This window comes from Phyllobates terribilis, unplaced genomic scaffold, assembly GCF_046119375.1.
Source record: "Phyllobates terribilis strain yellow unplaced genomic scaffold, ASM4611937v1 Scaffold_7__3_contigs__length_470593459, whole genome shotgun sequence".
NCBI classification, from domain to species: Eukaryota; Metazoa; Chordata; class Amphibia; order Anura; family Dendrobatidae; genus Phyllobates; species Phyllobates terribilis.
Window position 1 is genome coordinate 203,355,233 of NW_027362767.1, and position 20,926 is coordinate 203,376,158.

At 40.4% G+C, this 20,926-nt stretch overlaps 1 protein-coding gene across 1 annotated transcript in view; it reads left to right on the forward strand.

Moving 5' to 3' along the window:
* The window catches only part of NOX1 (NADPH oxidase 1), a 42,847-nt gene that overhangs the window by 17,914 nt on the left and 4,007 nt on the right, over positions 1-20,926 (forward strand). Inside the window, exons 5-12 of the mRNA XM_073639673.1 lie at positions 2,713-2,855; positions 6,037-6,218; positions 8,821-8,983; positions 10,894-10,986; positions 12,815-13,050; positions 13,136-13,298; positions 16,913-17,059; positions 19,729-19,853. Of these exons, the coding sequence (XP_073495774.1) occupies positions 2,713-2,855; positions 6,037-6,218; positions 8,821-8,983; positions 10,894-10,986; positions 12,815-13,050; positions 13,136-13,298; positions 16,913-17,059; positions 19,729-19,853 (1,252 nt within the window). The remainder of the gene's footprint in view (positions 1-2,712; positions 2,856-6,036; positions 6,219-8,820; positions 8,984-10,893; positions 10,987-12,814; positions 13,051-13,135; positions 13,299-16,912; positions 17,060-19,728; positions 19,854-20,926) is intronic.

The window sequence follows — 20,926 nt, forward strand, 5'->3', positions numbered from 1 at the left end:
GTGCTGTATGCAGCTAACTGAGCCCTGGTCCATACTCCATCCTTACCCGGGAGTGGAATATCACACCTCTGGTCTGAGGTGCAATACCCCTGTAGCGGCCGAACCCTCGGGGCGCTACAACATCATAGTCAGAAGAATAGAAGGAACAAGGCGAAGAGGAAGACCAGCAACCTGATGGCTTGATACAATCAATATAATGGTGGAGAAGACCCTGGTGGACCTATCCAGGCTGCACAAGATCATCTTTTCTATAGATCGTTCATTCATCAAGTGTCCAAGGTTTGAGATCGAGCTGAAGGCTATTAAAAAAAGAAGACAAATAGGAGTTCTGTTGGCACCATGGCACCAGTGAAAGGGTTCTGATGGGATTGTCTTGAGTCTCTCCCCGCTGCACGGATCTAACGTGGTCCATATTTACTATAGACGGCAAAATAGGTTCGAGGTGATTTGTGATCATGTAAACTTTATGGTTCATTAAAGGGGATGTCCATGCAAAAGGTTCTCATTACCTGGAGGTTGTATTCTGTCCAGATAACTAACTAAATCATACTCACGTGCTGTCACCATCCGTGGATATCGCTTCCACCAGATCCGATGACTGAACCATTCAACCAGCCACAGGACTACTGCGGCTTGTGATAGACTGCAGCGGTCAGGTAACTTGAACTGCACATCATCAGAATAACATCCAATGAAGTGCGGCACAAGTCACCTCATCTTACAGTTTATCAGAAGCCACAACGGTCTTTTGGCTGGTTTACCGGAGCGTTGATTGCTTCTGCTGCGGTGTAGAGTAAGGAGCGGTCTGTGCCGGATCCAGGACGGGGACAACAAGTCAGTATAAGTTATTTTCTCATTACAGAATCCAACCCACAGGTAACAAACAACTCTTGCCCATACAGCACCTTTAAGAAATTACTGCACTGAGTTTGGTCTTTCCCTAGTTTTGGAAGTAGTTAAATGGAATCTGTCAGAAGGTTTTCGCTATGTAATCTGAGGACAGCGTGAGGTAGGGGCTGAAACACTGATTTCAGCGAAGTGTCACTTATTAGTCTGGGCGCTGTTGTTTCAAAACAATGAGTGTTTTAACAGCAGGAGATTATCACTACCCAGACTAGTGCCCCCGTGAGACCTGGTCCAACTCCGCCCCTTCCTCTGATTAGCAGCTCACTGTCAATAGACAATGTACTCAAGAGTGCTGTGGTTTGGGCTTGGTCAGCTTTCTGAGATCTGCTACATGCTACATCTAAGAGCCCTGATTCTATCACAGCTGCTGCATCCAGTAAACTAAGTGATACATCGCTGGAATCAGGATCTCTGCCCCTACATCATGCTGCTCTCAGATGAGGTAGCTAAAAACCTGGTGACAGATTCCCTTTTAATAAGGACTGGAAGGGATTGTAATGTAAAGGGACCTGGAGGGGAAATAGAGTTTAACAGTTTAAGAAAAATGGGAACTATGGGTTTCAACAAACTCTTATAGAAGCTGACAGTGCAGCCATCTGCTCCTGAGGGTTTTTGTTTTTTTTAAGGTTTTTAGCAGCTGTTTGTAGTTCTTCTAGAGTAGTCAGATTCCAGCTCCTCCATCCAGTATTGAGATCTAGATAGTAATTTGTTTTCCTCAATGTGTGCAAAAGTTTTTATCCCCTTGGGCTGAAAAGGATAAGTGTCTCTATATACCCCGGGGATGGAGAAAACGGACAAGTCGATGACGCTGAACTCCCCAAGAACATCTCTGGCGTTATAGTTCACCTGTGGGGAAAGAGATCCGTTTTATGACTTGACTTGTTTCTCATTGGGGCTAAAAATCTGCCATTCTTATCAACGAATTAATATAAATCTCCGTAAAGTTTCATGTAAAGTGGATCTGTCACCTGATTTGACAATAGAAACTTCATGCTCCGTTAAATAAATCCGCATGAGACCGCACGAGGCTGATGTACTTACTTTGAAAACATGTCAAAACAGCTTTATAATTTTTTCATTTTTTTTTTAAGTTTACAAATGAAAATGAACCGAGCTGAACTCATAAAATGTTCAAGCTTAATATCAGGATTGTGGAACCGCTTTGAAAAAATCTAAAATTAATACATAATATATTATTAATAAAAATTAAAAAAAAATAATATAAAAATAACATATAATTAATACAGTATAATATAATGTTGATAAAAATAATATCAAAATAATCTAAAATAATATAAATATAATATAAAAATGATGTAAAATTAATACAGCATAATACAATATAATAATAAAAGCAATATAAAAAATAGTAAAATTAATACAGTATAATATAATATAACATTAATAAAATCATATAAACAAATAATCAAAAAAATAATATAAAAATAATACATTTATAGAGTTTGTACTGTGAAATCTGGTGAGAGATCGGCTTTGGCGTGTTATCGATAAGGTTTTCATTCCTGATTGAGCAGCAAATATGAGTAGAAAACGTTCCCTGCAGTCAGTTAACGGGTCTTATAATAAGAATTGGAGACCAGTGTTATTTATTATGGGGTCTCCTAACCTACAATATATGTAATCCTATGGGTACCATAAAAATATTACTGCTGCTCATAGAGTAATGGACAGCCATCAGGAGTGCTGCGCTGGTGGCCATACTGGTTTCCCATAAGCAGATTACTGTAGTCATTTACCTGGCGGTGCTTGATAATATAATGATATATGGCATCTTGTGTCTTTCAGCCGTCCACACCATCGCACACTTATTTAATGTTGAAAGATTTTATGATGGTGCCCAGTCCGCAAATAACACTCTTAAAGGAATGTTATCAAGCATGGGCGACGACGATGGAGATTGGGTCAACCCAATAAGATCCAAGCGTGAGGTAAGATATGGGGACATTATTAATAGTATATTCAAAGTAAAAGCCTGCTTCTTTATTATTATTTTTTACTCTTCTTTTGGTTTTGTGGACACCGGGTCACATTACTTACTCCAGCCGCTGCCATCATGAAGGAGTTGTCCATGTTCTTTCAAAAATAACAAAGCAATTTTTCATGAAATTGTGTCCAGTAGTGCAACTCAGCGCCAATGAAATGGAGCTAACCTGCAGTACCGCACACTACCTGAAGACCGGTTGGGCGCTGGTTTTTAAAAACTAGCAACCATGTTTTTTGAATCGTGGACAACTCCATTAAAGGGAATCTGTCACCAGGTTTTTGTAACCCATCTAAGAGCAGCATGATGTAGGGACAGAGACACTGATTGCAGCGATGTGTCACTTACTGGGGTGCTGCTGTCATTTTGATAAAAATCCCTGTTTTCTCTGCTGCAGATCTATCACTTCTCCGAATGCTGAGCTGTGTATAACCCCAACCACAACACTGATTGGCTGCTTTTTGGGTACACTGTGCATAGGCAGAAAGCAGCCAGTGGTGGGGGCGGGGTTGGACTACCTGGCAGGAGATTTACTAGTCCTCTAGTGATAACCTCCTGCTGATAAATCTGTGATTTTATCAAAACCACAGAAAGTAGCCAAGTAAGTGACACATCGTTGGAATCAGGGTCTCTGTCTCTACATCATGCTGCTCTCAGATTAGGTGGCAAAAACCTGCTGACAGATTCGCTTTAAGGTCATTATTATCTGACCGCTAAACCAAGACTGTGGCCCCGAGGACTGCTCTTCAGTGATCAATTAGTTATTGTACATGGTGTGGGTATATTAATCACAAAAAAGGAAATAAGAGGAGATCTGTAACTGGAGGTACAGATGTGGCAACAAAAGCTACAAAAAATATTTTCATACCGATTATTACAATACTGTTTTATATGAAACTGGGCCAAGAAAAACAAAAGCGTGACTGGTAGTATAGCCGGAAACGAAGCCGCCGTCTCCTGGCTCATCGCTCCTTCAGGGCTGGGACTCCCCTTACTGCGTCGGGGCGGCTCATCCTCACCATTTATTCTGTGTAATACTTGATCCCCTGCATTGGCCAGATCAAATCCTGACAATGACAACGGATCATCAGGGGAACATGGGACCGGACCCTCAGCAATTAGATGATTCCTAGAAGCATTGGAAGCCACCGAGGAGATCCTCATCCATATAAAAGTACAACGGTTTCATTGCTTATAGTAGACAGACCTTAACTGCTGCAGAACCTCTTTTTAAAGAGTAAGTGGGAAACTACTGTCCACTAATATCCTTATCCTTTATCATATCTCAGAATGACAATCACCGATCATCGTAAGATAAGAATATGACAAATGAGATGTGGTAGACCATCTGTGACCGACGCCCCGGGTCTCACAGCTCCGGAATATGGCGCCTGTAGGCTGCTATCTGCCTAAGCACATGTACATTCATTGCAGATGGGTGACGGCTGGATTACTTGTCCAAATATCTTATTCCGTTGTCCTGCTGGTCTTGGACTCGCGGATGTGCGGTGTGTTTATATAGAGGTTTATCTCCAGCTATTATCTAGACAGGAGTAACGTGCCGTCAGGGGAAGAAGGATTCAAAGCTCATTTTTATTTTTACATGTAATGTAATTCATTTACAGCAAAAAAAACTAAATTTAAATATGTAAAATGAGGTTCTGTTATTAGGCCTAGGGTCACACCACCATATGTTCTGCATCCGAGAAAACACTGTGCGATTATGCTAATCAGACGCTGATCAGAGTAGGGTCCGTTTTTATCAGATGTGGAGAAAAAAAAAATATTCCCCATCTTCTCCATTCTGTCAGTCTGAGAAGATCGGATGTCACCCACGTGCGGTCCAATTAGTTTCATGGATCCATAGACTTGAATGGCTGAGTGCGATACGATTATTGAAGGACCGAGTGGTCCGAGAAAAAAATTTGACATATGCACTGCCTCATTAAATAACATTGGTCCGAGTGCAATCCGACGTTTTGACGGATCACACTACTTTCGTCTCCACCTGCTCTAATGGTAAACTCATTTATACTTTTCCATAGACAAATCCATTGTGGTCATGATGCATCCAAAATTGGCTTTATTCCATGACATTTAAACGCAAAAATAAAAAAAAAAGTCTATTCAAAGCTCTACAACCTCAAAGACAAAGGCCTCAAATTCATCGAAATGTTGACGCCAGAAAACTGGTGTAAAGCACTTTAATAAGTTGCAACATTTTGCACAAAAATTGTGCAACTTTTGGGCAACTACGCAAAAATGGATGAAGCTGAGTATGATCTAGGACAGGACGGGGCGTGACAACGCCTGCCCTGACTGGAGGAGGATTTGTGACGAGGTGCACACCACTGAGAAGACGCAGCAGGTGCCTGTTAATGCGTTCAGAGCATCCTACTCCAACACGCCCCTTCATTAAGACTGGGGTGTAGACGTTACATGCAATGCATGCCGTAGGACATGTGCAGTTTGCCGTTGAATACTTACAGAGGCGAGGCCGCTCTTACAAAATGTCATGCTATCTAGCCTCTGTCTGGAAGGGACACGTCATCCCAAGACTTCTCTGACATGACTCGTTGGGTGAAAGCCTCCACTATAAGGACAATCAGCATGCGTCGCAAGCAGTTTTATTGTTCTCCTTACCATTTAGGAAACATAATTCCCTGCAATATATGGAGAAAAAGTGAACTCGGGATTGTTATAGGGCTGCGTTCACATGTGCATTAGGAAATCTGTTTTTCTGTTCCATTAATATAGATTTCATGCATTGGATGCACCCGTCAATGTATGGACACAAACATAACCTGAGCCACCAATTGACTATGAAACGATGTGGTGCGTTGGGTTTCCGAAAAAGGTTTCCAACATTTTATTGGAAAAAAATAGTGCAGCATATCTTGTTATTTATTCCAATGAAATTAAGAAAATTTGAGATGGAGGCTGTAATGGAGAAATGGATAGAGATAACTGTGCAGACCTTCCCTACAGACGCTGCACACCCACGGAGAATAATGGCTTTGAATCTTATTTTATTGTGACGTTGCAGGTGATAGCAAAGTCTTTTGATTCTTCCAAGTATTTTGCATTTAGAAGCTGCAATAAATATTTCTTATCTCTTTCCTTCACAGACACAATCTTCTTTATGCTTCACTACCATTGCTGGTGTATCAGGCGTGGTGATCACACTGGCGCTGATACTAATGATCACGTCCTCTACTGAGTTTATCCGCAGGTGCTATTTTGAGGTTTTCTGGTACACTCACCACCTATTTGTTATCTTCTTTGCCGGCCTCCTGATTCATGGCGTTGGGTGAGTTTGCTTCTAGTAATCAGCATATTTCTCAAATAAGCTTTTCTTTGGGATGACATTTGCATTATGACAATATCCAATAATATTTTTGTTTCGGTCTTCATGAATAACCCCAAACACATTATCACCCTCTGAAATCATCTTTATTATTGCAAATATTTTTCCCGTCACTCGCAATTTATCACATTGTTGCTTAAAACAAAGTCTTTTTCCTACAACCCCAATTCCCAAAAAATTGGGACTCTGTAAAATGGAAAAGAAAAACAAGAATCAATGATCTGGAAATCTCTTCTAGCCATATGTTATTCCAAACAGAACACAGATCGGAAGGTGAAAGTTAGAAATGTTTCCATTTCATCTGAAAAAATTAGACACTGATGGCAGCAACACATTTCAAAATAGTGGGGACCAGGTTAGCAAAAGGCTGCCAAAGTAAGTGATACTAATGAAAAACAGCAAGAGGGTTTATCTTCAACTAAGTCACATGAACCTGTAAAAAAGAGCATATTAGAGAGGCAGAGTCTCTCAGAAGCAAAGATGGTCGGAGGTCACCGATCTGTGAAAACTGCTTCTAAATATTGTGGAACAATTTCAGAAAAATGTTCCTTAACATATAATTGCAAAGACTTTGAATATCCAATTATTTATAGTATGTAATATCATCAAAAGATTCTGAGATTCTGGAGAAATTCATGTTCACAAGAGACAAGGTCGACCGTTAATATTGGATGCTCGTGATCTATGGGCCCTCAGGTGGCACTGCATTAAGAACAGGCATGGTTTGGTCCTGCAAATCACTGCATGGGCTCAGGAATACTCCTAGAAATTATTGTCTGTGATCACTGTTTACTGTGCAATAAACACAAATGCAAGTTAAAGCTCCATCAAGAAAAGAAGAAGCCAAATATCAGCACAATTCACAAAGGCTGCCGTCTTCTCTGAGTCAAACTCACTTAAAATGGAAAACTGTTCTTTGGTCAGATGAATCAGCCTCAAGAGGAGAGGGACCATCCAGCTTGTTATCAGGGCACAGTTTCTGCATCTCTGATGGTATGGGGCAGCATTAGTGTATATGGCATTGGCAGCGCTCACATCATGAAAGGCGCTATCAATGCTGAGCATTATATAGAAGTTTTAGAACATTGGAAAAAGGGGGTGGTTAGGACCTCACCACGTCCGTAGAACAAATGCACTGAATGATTCCCTGGGAGTGCTTGGATCCAGCTGACCGAGCACAGCCAAGAAGCAAAGAAGACCAGGAAGACTATACGACGCTTCTATCCTGTAAAACATTGGTTAAAAAGCTATGTTTATTGCTTTACTGATGGAGGCAGTATGTGGTTTACCATAGTCTTTCTGAAATTTGCAAGGCCTTCCCTGAAATAGATGACATCTGGATGGGAGCAGATGATGTTCTAAAACAATGAAGAGCAGGAGGAGTATATGGCACATCCATCCGGTAAAAAGGCAATCTTTATTTGGTGTCCATTAAAAACAGGATCCAAAGGGGGGGGGGATTTTAAAACGGACACCTTTCTGGCGCATCGGAGCTCCCTTAATCACATGATCTTATGCGCCAGAAACATGTCAGGGTTTAAAATGATTAAAGAGTGATCCTATGTGACTGAAACGCGTCAGGTTTTAAAATTTCCCCCTTTGGATCCTGTTTTTAATGAACACGCAATAAAAATTGATTTTTACCAGATGGATGTGCCATATACTCTTCCTGTTCTTCGTTGTTTTAGAACATCATCTGCTCTCATCCAGATGTCGTCTATTTCAGGGAAAGCCTTGCAAATTTCAGCAAGACAATGGTAAACCTCATGCTGCCTCCATCACAACAGCATGGCTGCGCAGAAGAAGAGTTCAGGTGATGACCTGGCCGCTTGCAGTCCAGTCTCTTCACCGATAGAAAACACCCGGCAAAGACGACCCCGGACTGTGGAGCAGCGAGAATCCCACACCAGACAAGAACGGGACTCCCAAAACTCCAGCTATTGTCTCCTCACTTCCCAAACATTTGTAGATTGTTGTAAAAAGAAGAGGGGATGCTACACAATGGGGGTCTGAGCACAACTTTTTTGAGATGTCAATTTTTTTAATGAGTTAATTTTTTCAAATGAAATGTAAAAATGTTCAATGTTCAACTTATGATCTACGTTCTGCTGTGAATAAAATACGGCTAGGAAAGATTTCCAAATCATTGCATTCTCGTTTTCTTTACATTTTACACAACTTCTTTTGGACCTGGGGTTCTGTATTTTGTCCAGGTATACTTGCTCAGCTTTGGCATTATTATTTAATCTTGGAGACCATAGTTGTTCTAGATTCACAGCTCCTTGTTTTATCCCATAGCCCGTTACCCCTCTTAATGATTATAGGGTAATCTGGTAAAACCATTGTCCTCTTCTATAATTATGTATGTCTTATTTGTTGTTGGTGTGATAATTAAAGATCACCTTTTTGCATATTTTATATTTTGGTGTAAATCCATCCATCTTAGCAGTATCTGGGTGTTTGTAGAATGGACATAATCTTTAGTAATACAGCTACTTGATTATTACTTTGTCCTCGTTCTCTAAGTTCGCTGCTTCATTTGCAGTCGCATAGTCAGAGGCCAGACGTCCGGCAGCCTAGAAAGTAACAGTTACGACAGCTGCTATGAGAAATACTCTATATGGAAGGGAAAAAAAGGTAGAGATGATGATGATGATCATGATGATGAAGAATGTTTAATGCCCAGTTTCCAAGGAAACGATCCCATGGTAAGCAAACGTGATACATTTCAGAATACTATATGAATATTTATAATAACTGCCTAATAAGGGATATTATATAAATACATTTTTTATGGATATGAATTAAACCTTTGGCTAATTTAGTTATCAGAATTGTATACAAATATGGCTATAATAAGCCTGCGCTAAACATTCTCATACAGCACCGGATATAGTAATGTAGATACAGTATGCATCTTATATAGTAATATAGTCTCAAAACATATTTTACCAGCTTTAAGTTTGAATTAATTTACAAAATATTTATCAATAGTGTTACGTCTGCCAATTTTAGGGCAGTGTGCAATAGGGGCAGAGACCCTGATTTCGGTGATGTATCACTTACTGGGCTGCTTGTTGTGGTTTTGATAAAATCACAATCTTCTCTGCTGCAGATCTAGCAGATCTCTGAATGCTGAGCCCTGCATAGCCCCGCCCACACCACTGATTGGCTGCTTTCTGTGTACACTGTGCATAGCCAAAAAGCAGCCAATCAATAATGAGGGTGGGGATGGACAGAGCTCATGGTTAAGGAAGACTAGATAACAGGAGTTCATAGTTAAGAGGGCTAGGAAAGCTGCCGCAGTGCTTTATCAAAACTACAACATGAGCCCAGTAAGTGCCCCAGCATTGCAAGTATATTGAGCGAGGCCAGACACGTCTAGTCGGAAAGTGACTAGAAGTATACAAATCACATACTTGCAGTCACAGATTGGTGGGGGTACAACGCCCAGCATGCCCGCCGATCAACACCTATAAGCTCTTGCCGCCAGATGAATAGATCTGTAGATCACTGGCGAGTTTATTGTGTAGCGGCTGCTGCCGAGAACACCAGATAAGCTTCTATTCTCTTCTATAGAAGTGTCCGACCACCACTGATCTGCAGGTATGTCATTAATATCATATGCCCCAACAATCCCTTTAAATAGAAGCTATCATCAGAAAATGACTTATTGTGTAAATCAGGTTAAATCAATTTAAAATATTTTTAGCAATGCATTTTTTTTTTTGCATAGTACGATTTTTATTAAAAAAAAAAAGTAGTCTTGCAATTTTCACAGCGTTTAGAGGAATTTTATTATCAGCAGAGGCAGGATCACAATGACAGCAGGTAACCCTTCAATGAACAGCTGATAACACAGGATCCACCAGTCACAATAGGTGATGTCACACCTGACGCTGCTTCTCTCCCTTTGCAATGACCTTTGCACACGCTCACTAGACATTTCAGTTCAATAGATAGGGTCGAGATCTTAGCAATGTGGCCATATGCATGTGTTGTTTCCTGAAACAATAAAAAGTTATAGTCTAAAAAAAAAGCCCCAGTGGCCGGTGTGAAAATTACAAGATTTCTATTTTTTTATTTGTAATATAAATTGTGATATGTAAAAAAAAACATTGGCAAAAATGTTTAAAAAATACATGTAAAATAAAAAACCTGATTTAAACAATGGGTCGTTTTTCTGATAATAACTTACCCTTAAAGGAAATCTGTCAGCAGGATTGTCCTTCCTAAGCCATCTATATGGGCATGTAGGTCATAGGAAGCTGAATAAAATGATATCTTGATATCTGTGATCCAATATCTTATTCCAGATAAATCAACATTTTTCTTACCGTGTAAATGAGCTGTTAAGATCTATGGGCCGGACATAGATCTCCCCGAGAATCTGCTTACAGAGATTATTGTAAATGACAGGGGGCATTACTAGTGTGAGACATGTATTGACTGACAGTCTGCTCTCCTGACATACATATACTGCACTATATAACCGGAAATGGACTGTAATAAGAGATTAATGTACGTGTTTATGGATTGTATCACTGTACATTCAGATGCCACAGAACCTGTAAAATAATAAAAATGCCAATTTGAAAACACTTTTTTTTTCATCTAGACCTGGAAGTGGATTATAGCCCCAATTATAATCTATATACTTGAAAGGTTCCTGAGGTTTTATCGCTCACAGCAGAGAGTTGTTGTAATAAAGGTGGGTATAACTGCATTTGCACACATTGCTATTAACCTTTCCATATCTATAAGCCCCTGTACGCTGTAGGGGTACAAGCTTTATGGTAGCGGTTTGGGTACACAATGGCACTTGGTTTTAGTATAAAACAGTCTTAGGTTTATTTGTCCGTCATAAACCGTTAACACAGTTCACATGAAAGAAAAATAGTCTTTCCTCGGCTTAAACAAATGACAACACAGGAAGAAAACAGTCCCTTCTCTGGGTAAGCGAACGATTCACAACAGTCTCACTCGTGCAGCAATCCAGCTACTGATTCTACCTCATTCTGGTCAGCAGTAATGAACACACTGCAGATCCCACGCGTCACACACACCTGAGCCACTTCAGCTGCCTTTTGTAGGACCTGAAAAGCTCGGACTGGCGGTATGGGACCGACCTTTCCCATCCAGACTCTTTTAGTCACTCTTAAATCCCGGACCTAAATTCCGGTCCTAATAAAAATATTCTCAGCAACCTACCATTGCTGGAGCCTTCATTTCCAGAACTTACATCAACAAGGCTATCCACGTCGGTGACACATACCTTTAATCCTGGACTTTTCCTCCTGCTACTTTAAAATGCCTAAAGCTTATATTCATATCTAAAAGTGATTGTCCAACTTTTAATATTATATTGTCTTTAGATACACATTTCCTAATATATCTTTATAGGGGTCTGAGCTCTATGTTTCTCCCCACTTCTGCATAGACATAGTCTCCAACTGATGAAGGCTGGCGTTTTGAATGCCAGTTTTGATGAAGTGTGTGCTGGAGCAAGGTGATTTATATTCATTGAGATTTGTGTGTCTCCTAATGAGTTTGATGCATCTTTGAACTGCTGTGTGCAACTGCAAAGAAAATGTAATAAACAATCAAGGACTGGCATACATTTCTGTTGTAATTAACACCACTTTTCTGGAGTGAATTATGATGAACTGGCAAACGTGGTCAGCCATGTCCCATCCCCTCTGAGTTTCACCTTCTTTTCAAAAGAGGAGTTGGATTAGAAACACCAAAATTCACAAAACTGATTTCACCCCTATAGAGTTTAAAGAGATTGTCTAGTAAATATTTTTTTCTAAAGGCAGGGAATACATTAAAATAATAAACTATTAAATACTCATTTAATTCTCAGAAATCCAGCACCACCATTCTGCTCCTTAATTCTATGTATGTTAGAACTGTGGTGATTCAAAAAAAAAAATTAAAAGTGCAACTGTCGTTTCAAGAGAACTTGCAGCAGCAGGATATCTGTGTCTGCCTCTAGTTCATCCTCTTCTCTATAGAACTTTATGAGCACCAACTGCCATTTCCTATCTCAGCAATGTGAAAATCTGTCTTCAATAAATACAGATTTTACCATGGAATTAAGAGTGAAAAATCACTGGGTCCAGAAGAGGAAGCACTGTCAGTGCTTCCTAATGTGCATACTCAAGCACTGGTTTAGAATTATGCATACAGAGATCGAGAAGGTAAACCATGCCTCTGGGAAGTCAAGCTGTGTCTGAAAGCTGGCTAACCTCCTCCAAACCTGCATAATTTTGGAGAAGCTGCTTACTCTGCATTCACGTTTTAGAATGTCAATGCAGAGTAAAGTGTGGACTGCTCGGACGTTTACTGTCTATGGGCAGTCAAGAAATAGTTAACAATACTAAAAAATATTTTCTGTGGAGAAAAGGCTCAGTAATCTTGGTAAAATGCACATCAGCGCTTACCTTTTTCTACCCAATGATGACAGCTTTCACCTGTCTTACAGCTATTTTATGTCATTGCCAGCGTAACTATGTACATGATTGTTAATTATCTAGACTGTAAGTCATCCATCAAAGGCTCTTGAAATTCAAATGCAAAAAAGAGGATTCAAGATGGAAGTTGGTCAGTACATCTTCATTAACTGTCCTTTGGTCTCCCGGCTGGAGTGGCACCCTTTTACTCTCACATCTGCTCCTGAAGAAGACATGTTTTCTGTGCACATTCGATCTGCCGGGGACTGGACTGATAGCCTCATTAAGGTCTTCCAGGAGAACGCAGATAACCCACCATGGTAAAATAGTTTTATATAACATTTTATTTGATAGTTATGTTCTTCTCCAGAGTTAAGTCAACAATTTTCATTTTTTTTTAAACAGCCTTCAAGTAGATGGCCCATTTGGAACAGCGAGTGAGGATGTTTTTAAGTATGATGTCAGCATGCTAGTCGGCGCTGGTATTGGTGTCACACCATTTGCCTCAATCCTAAAATCCATCTGGTACAAATTTCAAAATGAAGATCACCGTTTAAAAACAAAAAAGGTAAGAATGTTCTGAAGCTCAGCATTTCACTGATAGTACACCTGTATTACTAAGGTGCATGCGCTGATTAGATGTCTAGCGCGCCCCTACAATCCAGTACAGTGCAGTCCTGGACAAACATTTTCACACTGACACAAATTTTGGTTGTCACAAATCTGCTGCTTCAGTGTTTTTAGGTCTTTAAGTCAGATGTTTCTCTGGTTACTGAAGTACAATTATCATCATTTCATAGTTTTTACACTTTTACTGACAAATACGTCAACTTTAGCTAAAGTCTCAATAGTTAAAGTGGTGACCCTTAGTTTTCAAGATTTCTGCCCTTCTTCTCGGAGGCTGGTAATCGGCTTCTGGGCCAAATCCTGACTGATGACCGCCCATTCTTACGTAATTAGTGCTTAGAGTTTATCACAATTTCTGTGGTTTTTTTTGTCCACCCACTTTTTGAGGATTGACAGGTTCTCTGTGAGATTGGGATCTGGAGTTTCCATGTCATCAGCCTAAAATTTCAATGTTTTGTTCACCGAGCCACTTAGTTATCACTTTTGCCTTGTGACATCATGCTGGAAAATTGTTTAGCACCAAATGGCTCCTGGACCATTGGGAGAAGTTGCTCGTGGAGGAGGTTTACAACCCATTCTTCAGTTATGGCGGTGTTCTTAATCAAAACTTGGCAATTAGGCAAAATTGTGAGTGAGTCCCTCCATGGAGAAAAAGCCCCCACACATGAATGGTCTCAGGATACTTTACTGTTGGCGGACACAGGACTCGTGTTAGAGATCACCTTTTCTTCTCTGGACAAGCATTCCTTCAGATGTCCCAAACAGTCTAAAAGGGGGATTCATCAGAGAAAATAACATTACCCCAATCCTCTGTAGTCTGATACCTGTACTTCCTGCAGAATGTCAGTCAGTCCTTAATGTTTTTGTTGGAGAGATGTGGCTTTTTTGCTGCCTTTTTTACACCAGCCTAGCCTCCAAAAAGCCATCACCTCACTGTGTGCAGATGCACAGACACCTGCCTGCTGCCATTCCTGAGCAAGCTCCACGCTGGTGCTGAACTGATCCCGTAGCTGAATCCTCTTTAGAAGATGGTCCTGGCATTTGCTGGACTTTCTTAGGGTCCCGGAAACCTTTTTCACAGCAATCGAACCTCTCTCTTTAATGTTCTTGTTGATCGATAAATGGTTGATTTAGGGGCAATCTTACAACCAGCAGTGTCCTTGCCTGTAAAGCCCTTTTGATGCAAAACAATGATGACTGCATGTGTTTTCTTGGAGGTATCCATTGTTAACAGAGGAAGACAATGATTTCAATCACCAGTCCCCTTTAAAAGCAACAAGTCTGGTCTTATTATTCATTCAGTATGACAGCTATATCAACTGCCTTGTCCATGATAGCACTTCTGAGATAATGAGAAGATCACTGAAATGATGTAAGCAGGTCAGTTAGTGGCAAGGTTGAAAATCAGTGTAAATGTTTTTTTTTTTTAATTAAGTTAATTTTCATAGCAAAAATTGACTTTTCAATTTTTGCAATTCATCTGATCACTCTTCATAACAATCTACGGTTAATGCATATTGCCACTATAAAAATTTAAGCAGCAAATTTTGTAAAAATCAAACTAAATTTCTAAATTTGTGTCAGTCTAAAAACTTTTGGCCATGAGTGTACATGACAACATGATTTGTACTGCTCTTTATGTTATGTTTTATGTGCTCCAGAATGAGCTGTTTTGTGCCCAAGGTGAGGGCAGCTCGAAAGGTGAATGACATCAAAAAATAAACTAGAAGATATAAAGTCTAAGCTTTCTTTGTATGAATACAATGTTCACATGGCCATTAGTCAACCGCTGTGTCATTCCTGATGTAATATCTAAGTAAATTAGCACTAATTGTGGCCTCAAATAGCATCAATAACAGGGAAGTAATAGGCAAATGTGCAGTTGTGGCCAGAAGTTTTGAGACCGACACAAATATTGGATTTCATAATGTTTGCTTCTTCGGTGTTTTCAGATCTTTTCCTCAAATGTTTCTCTGGTTACTGAAGTGCAATTATCAGCCTTTATTAAGTTGTTATGCTTTTATTAACAAATACATCAAAGACTCCTAATTGCCTAATCAGTGCTTGGAGTTTATCACAATTTCTTTGCTCTTTTGCTCACTGAGCCGCTTAGTTATCACTTTTGCTTTGTGACATGGTCTCCATCGGGCTGGAAAGAGCATTGGTCATCCTCAAATTGCGCCTGGATCATTGGGAGAAGTTGATCTTGGAGGATGATTAGATCCCATACTTTAGTCATGACCATGTGAGTGAGCCCCCTCCATGGATGAAAAGCCCCCGCACATGAATGGTGTCAGGATCCTTTACTGTTGGCGTGACACAAGAACTCATGACAGCACTCACCTTTTCTTGTCTGGACAATCATTCTCCCAGATGTCCAGAAAACATCAAGGACAGATGACGTTCTGCAGGAAGAAGTACAGGGTCACCACAGAGGACTGGGTTAAAATAATTTTTGTCTGATGAAGCCCCATTCAAACTGCTTGGATCATCTGGAAGAATGATTGTCCGGAGAAGAAAAGGTGAGCGCTTCGTTGAGTTTTTGTGTCATACCAACATAAAACATCCTCAGACCATTCATGTGTGAGGTCGTTATTCATCCAAGGGAGGGGACTCCTCCACCATTTTGCCTTGAAACATAAGGGTCAACACTGTAAATATTGAAATTTTGCATTAACTTGATGTGCAGTATAATTGTCATTAATAGTTTAAAAACTTATGAAATCCTTATAATTGTACTCCAGTAACTATAGAAACATCTGATTATAAGAGCTAAAAAAGAACTGAATCAACAAACTTTATGAAAACCAAAATCTGTGTCAGTTTTGAAACTTTTGGTCACGAGTTTATAATATTGCTGAGTGTCTTTTAAAGAGTGGCTGTACTTCTAAGTAACTTTTGAGGGTGTACATGAAAAATAACGCTATTATGGCCATAATATGACCTTTAAACTGCATTTTCACCAGTTTTCCCTTTTTGCATCCTCTGTCTGTAATTTGCAATCCACTCTGAGCTGCTGGGAGGAGATGAGCTACTGTGAACTCTACCATACCCAGCATGGAACAAAGGGATGGATTTCTGCTCTTCATTCCTTAGTTGGATCACAGAGATAAGCAGCAGCTGCATGGAGGAAATTACACTGCAGTAGTGATCAGTGTAGATATGTTCCAACTCTGGAGTGAGGAAAAAGTTCATCCTGGTCATTCTGTGTCTTCCTCCGCTTGTTTCCTCACTCTGCTCCTTACTTCTTCTCCCCTCTCCTTAGAGTATAATGGACTGTGTCACACAACATCACAGTGAACTGGTAGTCCATTTTGTGTGAAATAAACAGCTTATCTCTGTCTTGATCAGAGTGGATGACAAGTTCTGCATGCAGGAAGGAAGAATTGACTGATAAGTGGTTACGGAAGCAGATTTCTCTGACAAGATATATTACAAACTTTCTTATATTCGATTGTATTATTAATGTATGCAAAGTTTGTTGCATGCGACATAAACAAAAAAAAATTTAATCATTTGACTCAAAAAATGTCAATTTAAACTTTATATCTGCAGATTTATTTCTACTGGATCTGTCGGGAGACTGGCGCTTTTGCCTGGTTTGCTGATCTGCTGCGTTCTCTGGAACAGGAGATGATCAGCTCTGGAAAAGATGGATTTCTTAATTATCGACTCTTTTTGACCAGCTGGGACAGCAGCATAGTATGTGTCACGTGAAATCTCATACCTTTTACTAAATTGTGACTAATTCTGTAAATATAAAGAAAACATACATGCAACCATTGTCCAATGAACGATACATTTTAATTGAAACCTGCACAGTTGAAATTTACAATCTACAATCAAATTGCAATCTAGCATGAGCATGTAGGGTCTCAGACTGTCAGAAACAGCCAGGGACCTTGGGGAGAGAACATTGTGAGTGTGTTTTATTACCACTTCTGTCTACTATTTCATCAGTTGCACAGTGCTCAATGAGCGCCATGTAGTGTACAGAAGCATTGGCACTTCCATAGGACCTGGCGATCACATGGGTCCTGCGACTTCTCTCATTATTAGGAGCTGTTTTCCTCTGTAACTGTGGCTACCCTGAATGTCCCGGTTACAGTGAAAGAAATATTCCCAGGAACACTTTGATGACTTCTTTGGGGACTAATTATATAAAAAATATATACACATATAAAACATCTGCAGATAATAATGTTATAAATAGTCCCCATTGCAAAATATTTTAAATAACAAATTTATCTTTTTTTCATAAAAAAAATAGTTTTTTTCCATTCTTGAATAAAAAAAAACTACTCATATTAGGTATCGACATGACCATAACCTAGAGAATTCATTTAATAGGTTATTCGGTGTTAAACATAAACAGTAATTTATCCAAAAAAAGATCCAAGAATTACTTTCTTCTACATTTGTGTCACAAAAAATTACAAAAATTACAAAGTAACAGCGCTAAAAAAATACTATTTGTCCAGCCTAAAACTCATACAGTCTTGTCAATGAACAAATAAACAATGTTATGTATGATAACAGTACCCTCAACTCCTCTTTTGATTAGCCAGACTGGCGGGATGTCACATGTGCGTCTCGCAGTGTCAGAACAGGCGCCAGGAATTCCAGCACATGGGAGGCGGTTCACACGGCTGCCGCCCGGTGTCCATGGAGTACTGCCATGGCCACTAGACCAGGGTCCTGCAAATTTATTTGCACATCTCTAATAAACGCTCTGATTTCGACCTTTTATCATTTAATAAATTGTTGATGTAAAAAATGGATGACAATACGGATGAAAAATCATCATTTTTTTGGATGAAAAAAGGACGATTTTACATTAGTTCTTCTTTATTGTTGTCCAATCCAGTTAATTTATGGCGGTCCTAAGTGAGGTCCCGAGGTCTACTGAATGAAGCAGCCGTCAATCTTACACTCTACCACTCCATTATAGCTGGCTGCAGACGAGTGTATGAAAAATTGTCCAAGTTTCATCCAGAAAACTGGAATGATTTTTATCTCATTTTCATCCGTGTGCAGTCCGGGCATCCGTTTTTTTTTTCTGTCCGTGTGCGATCTGCTTTCATACATCTAAATTAAAAAATGTACATTATCAAATACAGTAACCTACATGGATAATAGAAATGTATCCAAAAAAATCGGACGAGAAATCGGATTTGTAAATACCATGTCACCTGGCTCTTCGCAAATCCCTGCCTGTGCAATGAAGCTGCGAGTACACTCCCAGTTTCATTGACGCATTGCGCATACACGGGAGACAGCAGCAATGCCGGACTTGGGCAGCTGCAGAGGAACTCCACATTTACTGGCTGAAAACATAAGGATGGTCTTATAGCCCCCATATGCCACCAAAGAAACAGAAACCACTAATGGTAACCGAGAAAGCTGGAAACATACAACCGGTTTCATTGCGTATTCTCAAGGAAAGAGAACGATGCGTGCATGCACAATAAGGAGAACATCGTGCGCATGCACGATAAGGAGAACATTGTGCGCATGCACAATAAGGAGAACATTGTGCGCATGCACAGTAAGGAGAACATTGCGTGCATGCACAGTAAGGAGAACATTGTGCGCATGCACAATAAGGAGAACATTGTGCGCATGCACAATAAGGAGATCATTGTGCGCATTCACAATAAGGAGAACATTGTGCACATGCACAATAAGAACATTGTGCGCATGCACAATAAGGAGAACATTGTGCGCATGCACAGTAAGGAGAACATTGCACGCATGCACAATAAGGAGAACATTGTGAGCATGCACAATAAGGAGAACATTGTGCGCATGCACAATAAGGAGAACATTGCACGCATGCATAATAAGGAGAACATTGTGCGCATGCACAATGAGGAGAACTTTGCACGCATGCACAATAAGGAGAACATTGTGCGCATGCACAATGAGGAGAACTTTGCACGCATGCACAATAAGGAGAACATTGTGCGCATGCACAATATATGGAAAGAGCTGGCGGTGATGTCAGTATTGCTAATCATGTAGCTGAAGGGCACGTTTACATGATGACAGGGAGTAATCAACGCCCCTCCACTCCCCCAAATAGTCAACCACCGGTCTGCATAGCGCAAGCGCAGCTTCAAACTTCATTTTGTATTAATTCACCAATTGCTAAGGGAGGGGCTTATTATTTTTCAGGGAAAGGTTGCTTTTCATACATGGTGGTGGCTTAAGGGGGCTTGGGCAGCTGTCAGGTCTCTTACATTCAGACCATGGACTGGAGACTCCTTTTCTTGTGATTGCTGGGGGACCAACCACTAGGATGGTGTGTAATTGAAATCTTAATACAACCTGTTTACTCTCTTCACCTGTTATTATGCTTGTCTTTGCAGGCCGGCCATGCCATTATTAACTTTGATGTGGCAATTGATACAGTTACAGGATTAAAGCAAAAAACTAGTTATGGACGACCCAACTGGGAGAATGAGTTTACACATGTGGCAGAGACACATCCCTGGTACGTAGAGCGAGGGGCCGTTATGGAAATAATGACTGTAAAGGCCCCGTCACACATAGCGACGCTGCAACGATCCCGACAACGATACGACCTGTCAGGGATCGTTGCTGCGTCGCTATGTGGTCGCTGGTGAGCTGTCAAACAGGCAGGCTCACCAACGATCAGGGGAGCAGCGACATCGTGGAAAGAATCTTTCCACGATGTCCTGCTCCTGGTTACGAGCCTGCTGAAGCAGGAGCAGGCTGGTAACTATGGTAAACATCGGGTTACTAGGGGCACACGCGCTCCTAGTAACCCGTTGTTTATCATGGTTACCACTCTGCTACAGTGAGCGGGAGGTTACCGCTCACTTTAGCAGGCTCGTAACCATGATAAACAACGGGTTACTAAGTGCGCGTGTGCCCCTAGTAACCCGATGTTTACCATGGTTACCAGCCTGATCGCTGCTCCCGCTGGTCACACACAGCGATGTGTGCTGACCAGCGGGAGAGCAACGACCAAAAAATGGTCCAGGACACTTTGCAGCGATCAGCGACCTCACAGCAGGGGCCTGATCGTTCCAAAGTGTCACACATAGCGACATCGCTGGTGAGGTCGCTGTTGCGTCACCAAAACCGTGACTCAGCAGCGATCTCGCTATGTGAGACGGGGGCTTATGTCTGTAAAGTGAAGCGCTCATTGTTTTATCAGTTTCAAAAAGTTCTCCCACAGCAGCAATTCTTCATTGTGTTTAATGAAAAGGTGTTTTCAGCCCAACTGCAAAATCGACAAGTCAATGAAATAAAAATATCTAAAAAAAATGTGACTTAGAATAAATAAGGTTGTGGTCATTCACTTGGTTGACCACCGATAGCAGTAAAGTAAGAAGTTAACAGTCACAATAAACACTTCAGAGTCTCTGCAAAGACCTCTACAAATTTACGACAAAAATTTCACCACTTAAATGAAAAAAAAAAAGCTATACATGTTTGGTATCTGCATACTCGTTCTGACCTGGGGAATTATATTGCCAGGTCAGTTTTACCATATAGTGAACATGGGAAATTAAAAAAAAAAAAAACTTGTGAAATTGC